General features: G+C 44.3%; 1 protein-coding gene across 1 annotated transcript in view; it reads left to right on the top strand.

Annotated features, from left to right (window-relative positions):
- The window catches only part of luzp1 (leucine zipper protein 1), a 51565-nt gene that overhangs the window by 25909 nt on the left and 5622 nt on the right, over window positions 1-20034 (top strand). Inside the window, exons 3-7 of the mRNA XM_030044437.1 lie at window positions 8691-9094; window positions 9292-11584; window positions 11844-12436; window positions 12652-12831; window positions 19437-19724. Coding sequence (XP_029900297.1) covers window positions 8963-9094; window positions 9292-11584; window positions 11844-12436; window positions 12652-12831; window positions 19437-19682 — 3444 coding nt within the window. The 5' untranslated portion in view covers window positions 8691-8962 and the 3' untranslated portion in view covers window positions 19683-19724. The remainder of the gene's footprint in view (window positions 1-8690; window positions 9095-9291; window positions 11585-11843; window positions 12437-12651; window positions 12832-19436; window positions 19725-20034) is intronic.

The following is a 20034-nucleotide window of genomic DNA, read 5'->3' as shown; positions in this document are numbered from 1 at the left end:
TTTCTTCTTGGGCGATGTTTAATATTTGCGGACTCCTGCCTTGTAAGAATAAATCGACTGAACTAGGTTGACAAGTGAAAGTAGCAATCATGGTTTGAGCGACTCTGTTCCTGCTAACATTACAGGACGTGGGATAACCACCGGCACTGTCTCAAAGTTGTTAATAATTCATCCTGAGGTGATGGAATTGGCTCGAATCCCTCCATCATTCATCTCTTCCTCTCACTCCCTCCTCCCTCTTCCTCTGACTCTCTCTCTCTCTGACAGCAGGATACGTGACACTAGTGTTACCGTATTTCAAATGCTGTTTACGTTCAATACAGTCTGGTCGATGCGGTTGAGAATGTGTGTGCACGTGTGGTATGTATGTGTGTGTGTGTGTGTGAGTGTATGTGTGTGTCTGTAGGTCCTTGCATGTCAGCGAGCGTGCCCACTGTACATTGCTGAATGAGTAAAATTTAAACGTGATGGTGAGCGCTGTGTATAATGCGTAGGCCTGGCTTTTTTTTTTTGCCCTTGACCAGCAGACATGCCCTGAAGGGATAATGAAATACATTCTACCTTGTAAGGATGGTGGTAATTTGTTCTCTGCAGGAGGTGAGTAAAGAGAGGCGACCGTCCGTCTGTTCAGCCGTAATGGCGGCAAGGACACATCGGACAGAGTCACTGGTTGTCCTTATTTAAAAGGCATGTTTAGGACCGTTGCCACCATACCTTTGTATCTTTATTTTACCAAAAAGCAGTTTCATGCATGTACAGAAATTAGTAAAGAGGCTTTTGAGTGCTGCTTCCAGTGCTTGGAAGAAAACACAAGAGGTTTTAAGTGTGATAAAATTCCCCTCTGAGTTTTTAAGTCGCTGTTGAACTTTGGGAAGAATACTTTAAGCTGTCTTTGCTCCAACTAGATCCATTTTATTGGTGTGTATTGTATATTGGTATGTTTTAGATTTGTATAATTCGCATGTTTGTTGGTTTTGGACTAACGGATTTGTTTTTGCCTGAAATTTTATGTGGTGCTGTCCATCTTGGCCAGGACACTCTTGAAAAACAGATTTTTTTTTTTTTTTCTCTCAACGGAGTGATCCTGGTAAAATAAAGTTGTGTTTTCTGCCATGCAAGTTATTATCAGCACATTGGAAAATGATGTAACTCTTTCTTGTGACATCATTTGCGATAAGGGCTTGGGATTTAGTGTGATTTTGCTTTTGGATGTATGAGCACAGAGCCACTGGAGGGTGGTAGTGGCAGCAGGATGATGTAGTGAGCAGGTAGATCATCCAGATTAAGCCTGCGTGTCGGTGAGCCTCCAACCAGCAGTGAAGCATCTTTGAGCAAGGCGCTGAGTCCCAACCTGCTCCACAGGCGCTGTGCTATAGCTCAGCCTGACCTCTGGAGCTCAGTACAATTGAAAGGAGAATTTTCCTGCAGGGATCAATAAAGCATTGTGTTATTATTACCACATTGTGTGATATTCTGTGTCTCTAATAGACAGCTCTGAGTCATTCCAGATGTCCTTGGCTCCAGATCTGCTGAGGCCTCAGGACTAGCAACAGAGTGGCTAGTATTTTCGGGTGCTGCTGTTTTAAATAGAGCATCCAGAATCCCCCCCCTACCTCCCCGGTTGTCAGTCAGAGCAGCAGTGACTGGTGCATGTAATCCTGTGTGCGGTGCTGTTTTCTGATGAAGAACATGCTCTAATGTGCTGTTCTGCTGCCAGGATCAGGAACAGAGCTGAACAGCTCAGCGGGCTTTCAGTTTGATTCATCCTGTTGAAAGTCATGTCCTCAATCGGGTCATAAAGAGGGCCAGAAATTTTATGTGTGTGTTGGGGGATGTAGCACCATCATCCCCCTCGCATGAGAGCTGACACGACAAGCGCTGTAAGTCCTCTCTGTTTTCACATTTTCGCTGCCAGCTTCTCTCTCTCCCGCTCTCACCCCGTCCCTCTCTTTCGCCTTTCTCTGTCATTTCAACCCATATCTCCCAGCCTTGTCTCTACATCCTGCTAGCTCACAAAGGCAGAGTGCCGGTTTTAAGCCCCAGTAACAAGACTCTGGATGTGGACACACACACACACACAAGGGAGGGGAGGGGGAGGAGGAGACCCAGAAAAGGCTCTGGGTTACTGGGCTGAGGCCGGAGAGAGGATTGTTACATTCTGGCAAAGCCTCAGAACCACAACTGGCTGCAATTTTCACCTAAAGTCTTTCACCTTAGAGGACTAAATTTTAAAATATATCTACCTTTGAGTGCTGATGGAAGCATGGAGGGGAGGCAGATGAGAAACATGTTGTTAGGCTAAATAAAAGGTGATAGGAAAATTGGAGAGGAGAGAAGGGAGGGGTGGTGAGGTCGATCAACTGTAGGGACGTTCTCATGTATATTCATCATTACAAACTCTTGTGAAGTTCATCAGGCTGTTGTGCTTCTGCCGGCCTGTCAGTGACACAGAGCAGCATCCGGCACTTTTGGCAAATAGTCTGTAGTGTTTGTTTTAACCTGCTTAGGCTTTGAGGTGAAGGCTTGTTAAATAGGACACAGAGTGAGGAATAAAGAGATTAGATAATCCCAAGTAAGGTCTTTTTTTTTTTTTTTTTTTAATTATTATTATCTTATTTGTTGGCAAAGTCGATCGCCTGTTATACACAAGATTATGGGCTACCGTAGTGTCCTGGAATTTATGTATACAGATACAGATATATAAATAAAAAGACAGAGAGATTTTGGTATATAGGTCATGGAAAAGGCTGGGAATTTTACATGGGACATTCAGTGGCAACTGTGTACACAACTCTGTCCTTTTTCTAGTGAGATTTTGCACCGTCTGCCCTCTTCTTCATTTCTCCCTTCTACTTAAAACTCTGTTTTTGGTTTTATGCCCAAAAAACAAATTGCTCTTTGCATAGCCGCACTGCGACTTTTCAAGTCCAAGAGAGCAGCTTATGTATTAAGACCGCTTCCAAAAGACTGCAAATGCAAACTGATGAGATGGAGCTGAGGAGCCGTGCTTTGCGTTTCCAGTTATCTGCAGCCAGACCATGGAGGAAAGACCCAGAGAGGAATGGGGCAGAAGTGTGATGTATCACTTGACTGAACATGCCACAGTATCATTTCCTCTGTTTGAATGATAATGTTTACCTTGCGTTCAGTCTATTTTTGAAGGGATGGAATCAATAGTGGAATTGTGCGGAGGAAAAAAAAACCAATAAAAGAGAGAGGAAAAGCAAAAGAATGAAGCTGTTCTTAAATATTATAACACTGAGTGATGTTGCCCTGACAAGGAGACAGCATCTGCTTTGTCATTATAGCGGTTTTGCGGTCAACTTCCATGTCTTCTCCCATAAACAAATCTATTTTTCTACCAGAGACGACATTTTGTTTACCCACTGTTTCACCACATTTCATTACTTACACTGTAAGCGAGAGTAGGTATTCCATTCTACTGCATGTTTTTACGAACAAGCTACGGGCCCATCATCCTCTGGGCATTTTTTTTTCTGCAGAAATGCAACACTGCCTTTCATTTCTTTCTAATTTTTCCAGAAGCGGTGCAAAGCAGAAGGGGTGAAAGAAACAGAGAAAAAAGTTACATGACAGCACAGCACAGGAAACGACAAACCGAACATTATGGGATGCCGGTTTTCTCTTTCTTGGAAAAAGGGAAAAATGCAGGCCAAGCATCAGGTCTCCACCATCTTGTGGCTTCCAGTGCTGCGCCAGCATCCATCCACTGCAGTCCTGTATCCTCACACACACACACACATACGCACACACACACTCAGTCTGTGTCACACATGCACATACGCAAACTGGCAAGAACCCACTATACATGAAGATGTGGTTGGGCCATTGTCATTGGACTCGGGCCCTGTATTAACTACCATTTATGAGGTAAAAGAACTTCAAGCCACACGTTCCAATGTAATGTCAAGTGCAAGAAAGAGGGGGAATTTTTTCCTTTTTTCTTTCCTTCCCTCTCTCTTTCATGGAGAGAACAGAATGTACTGAAGGCAACAGGCAGGCAGGAAGAGAGTGGCTAAAGCCCTAATGATATGGTGTATGATTGTAACCTTGGGGTGTGTGTGTGTGTGTGTGTGTGTCAGAGAGAGAAAGCCAGAAAGAAAGAGAGGGAGATAGAGGGAAAGAAAGAGCAGAGGACCTCTTCAACTGAGTTTTACGTCCAAACTCCTTTGGTATTGTTGGCCCAAGACTCAATTTGGCCCCTTTAGTTTTTATCTTCCTGTCACTTTCTCTGCCTGACTCCCAATGCATCTTTATCTTTACGACACTGTTGGCTCTCGTTCGTGCTCATATCCTTTCTCATCATTGCTCATATCCTTGCTTCTGGATTTGCATCTCCTTCTTTGCTCTTTCCCTCCCTCTTGTTCTTCCTGCATTGGTTAAATCCCTCAGTGAGTCTCTGCCTGGCCTCAGGCTCCCACCGCACAGCCTCGTGGACTTCTTCAAACAGGGCTCATCCCAAGCTAACTTTTCTCTCTTCCTACTGGCAGCCCGCCTCTCGCCACTCACCACTCAGCGGTCTCAGTGCCCTGCTGCTCACAAAGATGGTAATCAGAGTGCAGAAGGGAGCGAAAGGTCAAGTGAGGAACTTAATGTCCAAATTTCAGGAGGTGGAAGGTGCCAGAGCCACACTGAGTGGCGAGTCTGGGGTCCACTGACACTGTTTTTAGTGTCCTTTTTAATTTTTTTTTTTATTTTTCTCTTGTAGCCTGGCAGCTGTAGGCCATAATCTGTTATTATGAGGGTCCTAGGCATAAAATCCATGCCCTGGTTAGGAATGGGTCTTTGCAGGCAGAGGGCCCGAGAGAGCCTGTCAGTGCCCTGGTTGTAAGCAGGCGAGGCACAGTGAGGGACTGGCAGTGCCCTGGTTAGTCCGTCATTAGGAATGCGCCTGGTTGAAAGAGGTCAGTCTCCCTGCCTCCTGCTTCCTACCCCCCTCCAGGTTTTCTGTAATTGACAAACAAAGCAAATAACAGGGGAATAAAACTCTGTGTTCGATTTGGGCCGAGTTCAAAATACCTCATCAACCCCCTCCCGCCCTACTTCCTTCCCTCCTCTCCCTCCCTTCTCCTCTCTTTCAAACCTGTTCTTGCCCAAACAGCTCCACACCTTTTGCTTTTGTGCCATAGTTATGAAGACAAATCCTGTGATCACACTGGCAAACTCAAGTATAAGCTCCGCTCGCCTGTGTGTGTGTGTGTGTGTGTGTGTGTGTGTGTGTGTGTGTGTGTGTGTATGCTGACTGGGTTTAACCTCAGCAGTAGCAGTGGAGCAGGTCTTCTTTCATTCCTCCTGAGTATCCAGGTATAGAAAATCATCTGAATATAGGACATAACTGAATGTGAGTGCTTACCTGTCTTGTCAAGTGCTTATTGGACTCATTGGACCAGGCACTGATGGCTTCAACCTCATTCAATACTGCAATCATGCCTCCCTTATGTGCCGCTCTTTCTCTGTCTGTCCTCCAACTTTCATCTCCTTAACTTCTCTTTTCTCCTTCACCTTTCTGCCTCCCCTCACACCTCTTCTGTCCTCCCATTTCCCTCTTGTCTTGTCCTGAATGTAGCTAATGAGGTCCCAGCTCTGCGATAAGTGAATCAGGTATGTTGATTGGTTTGGCAGAGGCTGGCCCTTGCCAGAGTCGCTTTGCACGCACCGCTGCCCCCTAAAAGCACCCGCTTGGCCATGCTGGTGTGCGTGTCTGAGAGAGATGGAGGGAGGGATGCGGGAGGGTGGTAGAGAGCTGGCAAAGACATGAAGGGAGAAAAGAAGGAGGGAGAAGGAGGCAGACTGTCAAGACAGGAGTAGCCATTACTAACCAGGACAAAGCTCGACCTGAGCTGCATTCACAGTTGTTGAATTTTGAGTTTTTAAAGCTACACTAGTTTAGGAGAGAGCAGAAAAAAAACAGAACTTAATTTGCTGGGGGCTCCGAACTTAGTAAATCCAAAAAATAAACTGTGAAATAAAATTAAAGAACATAAAGGATATTTCATTATTCATAAAGTGTAAATCTGTTAGGACAGAAGCACCATCACATTGAAATGATTTCTCTCCAGCTTCAGTGTTTCAGGGATTCACTTTTTCTCTCTGGGCATTTTTAGAGTTAATGCTCTTTTTGACTTTTCAGCGGTTTCCCTTTCTATATACTGCAGCCTCAGAATCTGTCATAAAGAATATAATGTAGGTTATTGAAATTCTTTGTGCCAGTGAGCCTTCTCTGCTTTTTATGAATACATGTCTGAATGTTTCAAAGCATTTTCCTCCACTGGACCAGGATCAGTCAGGACAGGCCTGACACTTTGGACCACCTCAGCTTTAAGAAGACAAGAGAGAGAAAAAAAATGCCCATCTGTTGCTTGTTAAGCAAGCTATAAGCTACACTAATGCAAGACAAAATCATTTTATTGACTAAGGTGTTCTGGCTTCCAACTGTACTGCTCGGCAAACAGTTTCCTCTTGAGCATTTTTTTTTTTTTTTTTTTGTCTTACCCCCCACTCTCTTAAATCCATTCCCTTTATTTTGCTTAAGTCATGGACTTCCCCAAGATGAGCACCAAACCACTAGACCTCATGAAAGTAGGGAATAATTAAAATGCTACAGCGAAACACTTTGATTTCACATTGTGCTTTTTTATGAAATAATGGTTGCCATATTGACTCTCAGAGCTTATTGCCTTGGGTTGTGTTCAACAAGATATTTAATGAATTGTGGGCACAGTGGTTTGGGTTTTTACACCAAATGAAAAGATAGAAAGTACATAAGGCCATGCTGAAGTAAACCATAATGGCAAGTTATACCTTGTAGTATACCATGTATGTATATAGGTCGCAAGATGAAAAGACTTCTGTAAATTAAGTGCACTCGTTGATCTTTTTACAGTAGTTCATTTACTAGAAAACGTCAGCAAACTGCAGTTCTATTTATGTGTACTGGTTTGTTGTTTCAGAAAAGGCAATCTTTGAACGTGGGATTGGAGGCAAAGGGGAAAAGGAGGAGGTGTGCAGGGTTACCCGGTCTTCTGGGGGTTGATATGTGATGATGTGTGCAGAGGTTATGCCCTACACTCAGGTCGATATTCCTTCTAGGTCAGTGGGGGAAGGTTAGTAGAATAAAAGGGGGGTAGGGGTGGTGGGATTTAGACGCAGGAGCAGGAAAGCCCACTACCTGAATCATGCATGAGACAAAAGCAGCATTGGTTGGATTTATGGAAGCCGTGCTGACAGCCAGGCTGTGGGTGCGCTAATGATCGCTGTTCCCATCACACAGAGAGACCTGCTGGGACTACAGGAGGTGGAGGTTTACTTCATAATGGGAACTAGCACATTCATCCTCACTGCCGCTGTGTGTACTGTAGCAACGCATATATGTTGAACTCCACTGTCTAATAAGTAAAGAGACGACATCATGTTACAGCTAGGCTTTGATATCCGGTGACACGACTGGAAATATGCTAGTAATTGCTTTATATTTGTCGCAATTAATGGGATTACTTTAATGTGTGATCTAAATGCCATGCTAATGCCAGAGCTAATTTATTGCTATGTAATAGTCTCTGTCACGCAGGAGGAAAACAGCTTTGTTTCACCCACACTGCCTTCCCGAGTTGTCATGAATGGTGTGGTGTGTTGCTACGGGCCTGTGATGTCGTCGTTGCCATGGTGAAGGCTGTGTATGTGTGTGGATGGGGGCATGTGGAGAGAGGCCGGTGTCATTGAGATATGCTGCTGTCAGCAGAAGCAGGCAGGCAGGAATCAATGCTATGATGTTGGATCCCACAGCAAATGGTGTGTGTGTGTGTGTGTGTGTGTGTGTGTGTGTGTGTGTGTGTGTGTGTGTGTGTGTGTGTGTGTGTGTGTGTGTGTGTGTGTGTGTGTTTGTGTGTGTGTGTTTGTGTATGTGTGTGAGTGTGGTCTACAAACCCCTTATCCACATACACACATGTAAGCATTGAAATCACCATCTCCTTCAACAGAAAGGCAAGGTGAAATACATGGCAGTTGAATAGCAAAGACAGAAAGAAGCATAAATGTCCATTTAAGGCAAGCCTGGCAGTCATGATACCTCAGCCACAGATGATGTGTTTTATGTTTATTTTTATGAATGGAGGGATTGTGTGTAGTAAAGCCAACTAGTGTCTTGGCAGCTGAGACTAATTCCTGGTCATACTCACAATGCCTTGCTCTTGAATGTAATCAGGGAGTGATTTGTTTGTGTGGATGTGCTAAATTGTGCCTTTCATCTTTTCCTCCAGTGATCTGCCAAGGCCTGTGTGTCTGAGTGCGTGTGCGTATGTGTAGGTGTTATTGTTTTTGTATGTGTACATGCGTTGGTGTTTGGCCCATTCTAGTCCTCTCTTATGGTTTGTGTCGCAGTAATTAGGCAGAACTGTGAAATCATATGCTGACTGAGCTCGTCTGTTAGTGTGCAATCAGTTACTCTCTCCTCTTTGTCTCCTATTCTGTACCTCTTAGACGTTTTTTACATATCAGCAAACTTTATTCATTGTAATCGCAGTTAAGATTAAACGTTTGTCTCATTGTAGCCTTTTTCCCTCCTTATCCTTTATCATATTAAGAGGCTTAGTGTGCTACCCTTTGAGAATACAAAGGACTGTCATTTTCAATTTAAGGATGATAAATTGTTATTTCCTTGCTTCCTCCTACAGATGACAGATACTCCTGCTGAAAGCCAGTCTGAGGGAACCTCATCCCCTTAAAGCTACAACCAGAAGAAAACACAGAGAAGAGGAATCATTGAGAGAAAGGAGCCTTTTCCCAGTTCTCAACACTTTACACCTTGGCCTCGGTAAAACATTAAAAAGATTTGGTATCACTGCCACACAAATGTGGACCTCCCAAAACATTGTCATCAAATAACCTCACCCAGTAAAAAAAATAAATAGAATAAAAGAGATAATTCTCAAAGAACTGTATAGCCATGTCTGATCACAAAGACATGACAAATCGCCATCTAAGGCACAAGCTGCAGACTCTAGGCCGAAGGTTGGACGAGCTGGAGGAGGCCACCAACAAACTGCAGAGGTCTGAGGATGAACTGCTTGACCTGCAGGTGAGCGCTAGTAGTATGTGTACAATTCACTTAATATTGATTATGCAACAGTTGTGACATCTGAATGTGCATTTGTATTTAATTGTTTGTGTACGTGCATACACGTGTGTCAGAAGTGGCTTAGCAGATTGAGGTGGAATTTGAGACAAGTAAATTAATGAATTTCTGAATAAAGAACTCCTCCCTCTCCTCTACAGGACAAGATTATCCAGGCAGAAGGTAGCAGCTCCTTGCTGCTTGGGGATGTGGAGGCTCTGAGGAAACGTCTCTTGAAGATCCAGGGGAAGGATGAGGAGGTACGCAAAGCCGAGGACCTTTGCCGCACAGTGAGAGAGAAACTGGAAGAAGAAGAGAACCTTACCAAGGAGCTGAAGGCTGAGATTGAACGTCTTCAGCGGAGGATGTCTGAGCTGGAGAAACTGGAAGAAGCTTTTGGGAAAAGTAAGTCAGACTGTAGCCAGCTTTGCCTCAGCCTTAACGAGGAGAAGAACTTGACCAAGAAGCTCTCATCAGAGTTGGAAGCCCTCAAGGCCCGTTTGAAGGAGATTGAGGGGTCAGAGGCAAAACTGGATAGGACAGAGCAAGCCTTAGCTGTGGAATTGGAGAAACTCAAAGGATTCACCCAGACCTTTATGAGTGAACGTAAGAGACTGCTAGAGAAACAGAGGGAAGATGAGAAGCTCATTCTGAAGCTGACAGAAAAACTGGAGCCCCAGAAGAATCGCCTCGGCATGTCAGCAGACCCTGGTCGTGCAGATTTCATGAGGTCACGAATTGAAGATGAGCTGTCTTCCACAGGCCTCCTCACCAGCAAGCTGACCGGGCGTAAGAAGAGCCTTGACTACCTGAAGCTGGGCGATGAAAATATCGGTCTCAGGAACAAATCGGAGAATGAGAAAAACAGCAGTCTAGAAGGCTCGCAGGAGGAGGACAACAAAGTGAAGGAGTTGACCCTGGAGGTAGAGAGGCTGAAGAATCGCCTCAAACAGCTGGAGTTAGTGGAGGAGGACCTCAAGAACTCCGAGTCCAAGAATGGAGAACTCCATGAGAAGTTCCAGATGGAGCGTAACCGGGCTCGCCAACTCAGTGAGCAAGTGGAAGAGCTCAGGACGCAGCTCTGTGAAAGTGGGGGAATTGGAGGAAAAGGAACTGGTAATGTTGATAAACATGGAAATGGAAGCAGTAATATTTGCCCAAACAGCCCTGCTAAGGTCCTGGAAAATGGCAAGGCTGAGAGCGAAGAGATTAATGTGAAAGGAGGTTTCAGACAGGAGAAACCCAAATACAGGAGTGCTGCTGCTGTCTCAGAACCAAGCTCCCCCAAATACAGGAACAGGGAGCTTTCTCCTCAGCACAAGAGAGAGACCAAGTTGAGGAGCAAAGAGCTGAGCCATTCAGAAGAGAGCTCTCCTAAGGTGGCTAGGAGAGCCCTCAGTCCTGCTCACAAGAGCAGGAGGACACCCAAAACCCCAACTACTACTACTCTGTCTGATAATGGAATAAGAGACACAGGAAGAGGAACAGAAGATAAGACAAGAGGAGCCACTCCAAGCTCTGTAAATGTATCTTCAAGCGATGCCAAGAAAGTATCTGTCCTCAGTCGCTACCCTCCAGCGGCCAATGACCAGAAGCCATGGAGGGCAACTCAGAAACAGAGCGATATCGATAGTAAAAAGAACAGAGGAGACAGGTTTTCAAAGTTGGATGTTGGTAGTGATAGTGAGTCAAACAACTCTGATGTTGTAGCTGAAAGCTCCAATAAAGTCAACAGCGTCTGTGCACTAGAGAAGGATACCGCATCTGCCTCAGATCAGGAGTCACTGGACCAGGTTCAGGATTCTACCCCTGTCCCTGTCTCCATCTCCAGCCTGTCCAAAGCTAATGGATCCTACACAGCCTATAGATCCCATGTCACTCCACTGCTGCCCAATGACCAGGGGTCAGAGGGTCATTCCTCTGCCTCTGAAACAGAATCAACAGGGTCAAGGCCCTCTGAACCAGAACCTGTGACTGAGGTGACTACTACAACTGTAAGCAGTAGGACTGCAACATCCAAGTATCCTAGATACACCCATGTTCATGAGTCGCACTCAGAGGGTTCCTCCTCCAGGAGCTCGTTTGATGAAGAGCTCCATAGCAGATCGCTCTTAGCTGATGGCGGTTCCCAGGAGCCCACACATACTCCATCAGGGATCGAGATCCGGCGAGTGTGCAGCCCCCGCGAAGCACTGAGATCAAAAGCTGTCATCAAGCCTGCCATTGTTGAGATTGAAAGGAAGGAAGTGATGACGTCAGACCCTTTGGCTACCAATGGCAAACCCAAAATCTCCACAAAACCAATTGTGACCACCACTAGTAAGATGACCAGTAGTATAACCATCTATCCTAACGACCCAAGCTCTTCCAGAACCAGCAGCCGCAGCAGCAGCGTGTCCAGCGAACCCACACCCATTAAAGAACGCCACACCTCCACCAGTAACATCCTCATAGGTATCTTGTTTCTCACTAAAGCATTGAATATTGGTAGGGCAGCAGACATACAAGTATTATATATTGCAACTATTATTATGAAAACAATTTTACTTTGTCACTAACTGGTGTTGTTTTTTTATTGTGAGGTCTGGTAGATTAGGTTTAAAGACTAAGCATAAATTGACCCTCATATTAAGGACACTGCATTGCTTTCCATCTCTTTGTCCTATGAAATGTTTTTCCCCTAAAATTATGATTTGGTTTTGATTATTGCCAGGCCCCAGCAGTGAGCATCGTGGCAGCATCTCAGTCCCATATGAGATCTCAATCCCCAAGAGTGAGATCACCCTGCGGTCCTGCCAGGACCAGGGCTGTGGGGCAGAAGACCAAGACGACCCTTTGTCAGGCTCCAGCCTGCATGACACTTCTAGACTGGAGACCACCGCCAGCCGGCTCTCCTCTCAACGCTGCAATCTCAACCTCCAGGCCACTGACACCACCTCCACAGATTTCAATGACACAGAGTCAGGCTTCGAAAGCAGCAGCAGTAGCAGCACAACCACGGTCACCAGCTGGAGAAGTCATAGGCACCGCCAGCACTCCCAGGAAGACAGTTTACCAGAGATGAGGAATGTGACTGTGAGAAGCACCTGGAAGAACCGGGGTGCTGCGTCTGTGGATGAGATGGGCAGCCAAGGAAGAGGGGGTCCAAGGATGATGATGGGGGATTGTGGATCAGAGGATGAGACAGAAGCCTCGACCACATGGAGGGCCTACCGTGCGACTACCGTACTCGACACAGATGAAACAGTGAGCAGTGGTACAGGAACTGCAGCAGCACAGAAAGGAGCTAAGCCATCCCCTGCAGAGGTAAGGGGATAATTTAATTAATACATGAATGAAATGTATAGTGAAATGATCAAAGTTTTTAAATGAATGAAAATCTAAAGTGTTGCTTGAATAAGTATCACTACAGGGATGAAAAACAACTGAAAGGATGAATATGAATGTTAAGCAAATATGGAATAAATTTGTGATATTTTTGGCTTGAATATGTTTTATTTTCCTCCCTGTGCCTGTCCCAGGTATACATGCGGAGGATCAACAGTGTGGTTACTAGCACCAGGGAGGTCCAGGAACCTGGGGCCCGCCGTGGCAAACATTCCCAGTCTCCCACCATGGAGGCAGGGGGCTTAGGAAGGACCATACCCCACGAGCCAGTCACCTCTCAGTCCTGGGGCCGTTCATACACACAGCAGCCCATGGTAAGCTGAATGGCTCTGGATTTTTGCACTTTTTCATTTCTCATGATGTCTTTTAGGATTGTTTATTTTACATGCCGCAGGTAGATAGCAAATTTTAACACAAAACGATTTATGTAACAAGCAGTTCAAGTGCAAAGAAGATTGGGAAAGTAGATTGTGGTATCTCAAATACCTTAAATCTTAGCAAAACTTAGATTCTTTGACGCTGCAAAGGGAAAACATTTGTGTAAAACTCAAGAAAATATTGGCTTGGTTTTGCTGTGATATTCTTATCTGGCTTTGAAGATGAAACATTAGATTCTGTATTTATCTTCAGGCAGAGGAAAGTTGAAAACAGTGTCAAGGTATGGCAGCGTTTGGCTTGCGATTTCACATGCTTGTGATTTTCAGTCTTTTGATGATAAGGAATGAAAAAATCCTCCCACAAAGAAAGCAACAACAGAAGCTAATGGGGAAAGTTGGTACTTTTTACAAAAGCCTGTACTGTGCAAGATGTCTGGTCATCTCTGATACTTGGCAAAGAAAGATACATGGAGTGTTTGGCTCCATTAAAATGACAAATATTTCCTAGGATTGGTGTTGAACGTATATTTTCATAGGGTTTTATTTACTTTGGATGTCAAATTCATCACATCTGGAGCTTAACAGTAGATCATTTTTATGCTTCAGACAAATTTACTTACACTTTCACTCCCTTTTTAAATAAAGTGGTCAGTAATTAAATGGTATATGTCTTTATGCCTGTTTAAATGGTAAATCTCTTGAACATTTTTGGCACCAAGCTGAACTGTGCCTCAGTTTGTGCCACATTCCTACTGTAACTTTCAAAGTATTCCCTGCCAGATAAAAAACAAAAAATGATGTACAATTGACGGTATTATCAGTTCCACTCTGCAAATAGTTTTGTCTTGAAGATAAGACTCCAGAAAGCACAACCACAGGGCTTAGCTCCTGGTGTGTCCACTTTGCATGAGAGCTCAGCTTGTATTTTTCCCTGACGCCAGGCCCTGGGACTTCAAGCTTAGCACAGCAGTTCTGTAGGCCCCACTCCTGCTGCCCTAGTAAGCACAAAGAGAAAAGGGTGGGACAAAAAAAGAGGGAGGATGGAAATGAAAAAGACCTCAACAGGGGGAAAAGAAGGTTAGGAAAACCTCAAGGAGAAGAAAATAGCTTGTATTTAAGTATGCCAGCACATTACCGTCTGTGCCCCTGCCAGGCTGCATTGCTATTCTATGCACACATTAACAGAAGATGGTTGTTCTCACCTCCATAGAACTTTTGTGTGAGTGTGTGTGTGTGTGTGTGTGTGTGTGTGTGTGTGTGTGTGTGTGTGTGTCTGTGTGTGTGTCTGTGTCTGTGTCTGTCTGTTTTTGTGTGTGTCTGTGCACATGTGCGTTCTGCATGCTTGCATGTACATGTACCAGTGTGCATGTGCCTATGTGTTTGCAATAAACTTGAAATTATATGGTTTCGTCTGCAATCAGTAGTTTAGGGATATTTAATATTTTAACAGTTCATATCTAGTATAATAAGCAACTCAGCTCATATTCATGTGTATGCATATGTGCATATCTGACTTTATCATCACAGGTGTCAGAAAGATGAGGTGGAAATTACAATTGAACTAAAATGATAACTTACTTGTCTGTTGGTCTATAGCATACTGTTAGAAACACTAACATTATTATTATCATTATCATTGTTATTATTTTTGTTGTTTTGTCGTTTTGATTTATCAAGACCAAACATGGTACAAAGTGAATGAGACTGAGATACACCTATACCACATTCACTTTAAACTCCATAGATATGCACACACAAAACACACAGGGAGCTTGGTGCTTGATTTTAATTGTTACTGATTGGTCCAAAGGGTTACATCATTTGTGGGGGGACAACATGGGTGCTGTTGCTTTGTTTTTTGTATATAAGCATGCATGAATAGATCCCGAATCCACAGTCCATGGCCAGCATACTACAGTGTTGTTGTTTTTGTTGCTGTTGTGGTTGAGCCGCGATGGCAGGGGCCTCCTTTTGGAAGTAGTGTGATGAAGGGTTATTGACTGGTCAGGACCTGGACATCGGGGGGGTTACCGGGTCACGGTTGTGTTCTACAACAAAGCTGTGCGACACTGCTCCAGGGTTCATTGTCGAGGCTAGTTATCTGCTTCATGGGTTCTGTTACTCGCAGCCTTTTCACACTGACTGACACAGCCTGTAGTGGCCCAGATGATCACTGCAAATATTGCCCTTCCCTCTACATCTCCCTCCTATATTCAAAATTGCTGGTCAACATGTATAACAAAGTTGGATCTTGATGTATTTCACAGAAATGCCATATCTCTTGTTGGCTAGTATGTTCTCAGCTGTACATGCTTTTGGCTTTTACACATTGCACACATATGTGTACAGGGCCCCACTCTCATTAGTCTTCAATGGGCTTAATGGAATCGGTCTAATGCTGAGCCTTGACATTTAACCCTTCCTTCAGGATTGCTATGGCCTGATAGAAACGCCATAGGGGACAGCCTACAGACAGTTTTGTCTCCTCTCTCTCTCTCTCTCTCTCTCTCTCTCTCTCTCTCTCTCTCTCTCTCTATCTCTCTCCCTCTCCTCCTCTCTCTCTGTGGTGCCTTTCAGTACCCTCCTCTCTCTCTCATTTGTCATTCCACCCCTGACCTAAACCCAGAACAAAGTGATTCCAACTCATGTATTTGGCAAGTTCTGTCAGGGTCAGTGCCCAAGTCAAGTCTACCACATGGCCTTGACCCCTGCTCTGCATTAGCTACACACACACACACACACACACACACACACACACACACACACACACACACACACATGCATACACACACATACTTAAGAAGGCTACCATTCTAGTTCATTAGCCTCCAATTCTCCCCTTCTTTCCCCTGTCCCTCATCAGTCACCCCCTCCAGGTTATAGAGTCCATTTGTCAAACCTACTCTGTACACATTTCCTAAACTTGGTTCAGTGCTCAGTGCAGAACAGAAAAATGTGATTCAGCCAAACCCTCAGTGTGAATACGCTGCTCTGTCAGATAGGCATTACAGACAAGAAGTGCTCCAGTGCAAGAAAAGACTTACTTCACATCAGAAATGGTCTTTTAAGTGTGTTTTGGAACGCATCCAGTAATCTTTGGTATGGAATTTCTATACATTTCGGTGGTCTGAACAGCCTCCACTCCTGAGAGCTTTGGATGAGTGTAACTGCAGGCAGAACAATGGGCGGTTAGATTAGTCTGTGATTGCAGTGTCAAAGGTTGATAGACGTGAGCTGTATTATTACAGATTGAAGATGGAGTCTGATGGGGGAAAAATGCAGCCAGTCATCACTAACAAGCATCACATTGACGTTTCTTTCATTGGTTATCTATTCTCGTCCATATGTGTTTGACCCTTGATCTATTAAAGGTGCAATCTGTGATGTATTAGCTTGCATCACACAGGGCTAGACAGCTCATATCGGCTCAGACTGTAGTGCCTGTCTATTAATATGGAGCTGTCATGCATAGAAAATGACCCTCTATGACTTCTTAGCTCTCAGTCACCATAGAGGGATTGAAGTATTAATGGCAGGCTAGAAAAAATTGCTAAAAAGGGACAGGGAAATTCTCAGTTTATTCTCAGAAATGTAGCTCAGAGATCTCTCATATCTTCCTATGTGTTTGTTTCTGTTTAGAAGCATTCATATCAAAGGCTTCATAGTAAACACCAATGATGGGAGCAGTGCAGACCAAAATCAAGTTAGAGCAGGAGGACACTCTTGATCAATAGTCATTTAGGAGGAGACAACACTCCCAATTCCTTTAAGTACCCTAGAGCAACCTAGGCAAACCGATAGCTTATTGATTAGCTTTCTTTTTTAACCTCATGTATAAATTATTTGGTTGTCATTCCTTCAACCCCTCATGAGAGATCGAGCCACACCTCTTCATCTTTTGAAAGGTCATGGTCACGTCATTATGACCCTCCTTGAATCAGCGGCTGCTGTTCAGCCTTAATTGCCACCTTTATTTTTCCACATTAAGGGTTAATGGTGGACATTTTTAAGGCTGTGATGATGGGTGTGGTGAGCAGAATTGGTGCTGGGGATTTAGCATATAGGATGTGGTCCAAAACACACTTGAAGTCCAATTCTGGTATGAATAAGGCTAGTGGGTCAGTGTTAAAATGGGGATTGCATGCTTTCTGTAGCAGTCACTCCACACTTCAGGGTACAGAACAGAACAGCATTGTAGTACTTCCTCCCCGCCGCAGCAGTAGGAAACTTCAGCTTCTACATGAATGGGCCGTGAACTTATGTTTGGCTGAGGACGGCGGGGGCCGATATGGCTGATGAGCGAGATACCAAAACATCCTTTGTTGAGTCAAAAACCAGTGGCAACAAGGTGAAATGTGGGATCAGAACTGTACTTATATTCACTGTTCGCCTGACTTGACCCGCACAAGAAAAAGTCCTCTGGAAAAACAATCTGTGCAGGAGCTGAAGTTGGATGGTGTGGCGTTGAGTTGTCAGTAGGAGGTTAGAACATCAGACAATAGACAAATGGCGTTTGGAAAAAAAAAAAAAAAAAAGACTGAAAAATGTCTTTTTAAAGTGTGTTTTAACCATTAAAGAAAGCCTCACCTTGACAAATAAAATGCTTTAAACCGAATTTCTGTAATGTTTCACTTTGGGTGTCATGAGCCATGTCTTGCTGGATAGCTGATTTAAAGTTTGGCTTGTCAAGGCAACGTCATTCTTTGAAATTCAGAATAGGACCAAGGGGTTGCAGATTTAAAGCAGGGTTGTAACTTGTTCTGCAGAACTTGTGACATGCTGGTTGTGCTTTTTTCTTTTTATCTCCTGGTCTTGATTCTGTATCAGAAAGTGTTCCCACAGCTGCTTTGTGCTGGTGCCTGTACAGGGCAGGTTCAGAATTTCTCACAAACTGAAATGTCTTTGTCTATGTGATCACTGTCTTCAGGGCGAAGCAGTATGATATCTATTTTGTTCTCTTAAAACTCATGCATGAGCCATATTTGACAGATTAGAGCTGACTAAAGGATTTGCAGAGATCAAGACTCTGAAGGCGAAGCGTGAAACACAGTTCATTATCTCAGAACAGGAGAATGTCCTGTTCTCTCGACACACAAGGGCTTAAGCGAAAGTTTTTTTTTTTACAAGTAGCACCTCTTTTCTCAAGCCTTTTCTTTTCTCATATCGTTAAACTGTCATGCTGTGTTGCTGGAGGTGATTTATTGTTTCTGACTATGTGCTCCTACAATAAATACTAGCTTTACAATCAGAAAGCATTTTAAATGCGTGGTTAACAGGAGCAGGTCTGTGTTGACAGCAGCACATGGCGTTCCCAGTAAATTTCCTTGCTTATGTGGCACGTCAACTTAATTAACACCATTAATTACATGCTGACATTGCTCTAACCCAAATATTTTCTCAATTGTTCTTCAGTAACATATGTGTGTTGCTCACATAGAAAGGTTTGGAAGAAAAATATTATTAAGCTTTTGCACTGAGGCTACTTGACTTTTTTTTTTTTTTTTTTTAACAATTGAGCTGTATAATGCAACACATTCATTCACCCTTTCAAGTTTTGGTGTAAACACAGGGGAAGCGTAACAATTCCCTTCAATAGATACCTCACTCTTTTCTTTGTTGTATAATTCTATTCAGTCTTGTTATTTTAAGACCATTAAAAAGCTCTGAACAATGAATGAACCTGCTGCTCAGTCGAGGAAGAGCGCTGGAGTTATATTCCATGCCAGCCTTATGAAAACCCTGGTCCTTCAGCAGCTTACCATAGAAGGAGAATGTGCCGCTCTGCTGTTTCCTCCCCCTGGTGACTCGAGCAGGAAGTGACCACACTGACCACGCCTATCTGGCAGTGTTGGCTGGTGACTGATTTCCTGTCTGTTGCCCCTGGAGACCAAGAAAGGCAGTCCAGCAGGGCTCCATTAAAGCCAATTAGCGAGAATGCGTTCTAAAACTGCCATCAGAAGCCAACTCCAGCCCACCAAATGTCACTAATTATGGTGCTTTTTTAAAGCTGAAATTACAGGAGTGGGGTGCTGTTTCTGTGTGTTTAGGAACTGCATCGTCATCTAACTCTCGCTTTCCTTCAGCAGGGTCACTGAGGTTATGTGCCGCTATAGCCTCCACAGGCTAGTAACTTGGGGTTTGTTTTCTAGTCAGCCCACCAAATTATAAATCTCTCAGCTTGGGGTATGTTTGGGGTTTTTGGTTAGGAATTTTCCCCTGGCAGGAATCCACATGGCCGATTTTCCTTGTCACACACCAGTTAACATAAACAGCATGTATCTAATACCCAAATAATACACTGCTGGACCAAACAAGGCCCCACACTACCCAAACAAAATGCCCTGGGCTTCTATATAAAACTCGAAAATGTGGCATTAATTGAGTGATCTGACCTCTATTTTAATGTTGTTTTTCTCTGTATTATTAACTCCACTTATTAAGCAAGGAGTTTCTGGAGTTGCTGGTCCAGATTATGGGCAGTGGTTTTAATTCAGTATCTTTTTCTAAAGTATTTTTTAATCGCTTTCCTCTGATCATTCTAGGCTGCTGACAGCATGGAGCCCAGTCCCAGCCCCAGCCACAGTCCAGCCTCCTGGAGACGGCAGGCATCCAGCAGCGACTCACACCACATGGGGAGCGCCTATGATCGGACATCCAAGATGGCAGGGGCCTCCTCCAGAGGGGAGCTGTGGGGATCCAGCAGGGGTCAAGGGTCAGGGGCTCGAGCTGAGGGGAGGAGTGGAGCAGGGAACAGATCTTGGAGCCACCGCCAGTCTGAACATCACTAGACTGGCCTGATCTGAGCAGGACATCCATAGTATAGAGGGCAGGTAGGATAGAGCACCTTTTTCCAGCTCTCTTCTCTTCTCTTCTCTTCTCTTCTCTTCTCTTCTCTTCTCTTCTCTTCTCTTCTCTTCTCTTCTCTTCTCTTCTCTCCTCTTCTCCTCACATTACAGTGACAAAAGAGCCACATCCTGACCACACTGATGCTCCTGAGAGCTCTAATTAAAACAAAATGATGTTAATTACTCCTGCAGCGAAGATGTCACTACTCTTTTGAGGGTTTTACTCCAAACCAGCTTCATCAAGCTGAGCGGAGTTGAGATATAACACACTTTACAGGACTGGTGGTAGTGCATT

The sequence above is a fragment of the Myripristis murdjan genome, chromosome 22 (assembly GCF_902150065.1).
Source record: "Myripristis murdjan chromosome 22, fMyrMur1.1, whole genome shotgun sequence".
Taxonomy (NCBI): Eukaryota; Metazoa; Chordata; class Actinopteri; order Holocentriformes; family Holocentridae; genus Myripristis; species Myripristis murdjan.
This window is presented reverse-complemented; position numbering and strand designations above follow the sequence as displayed.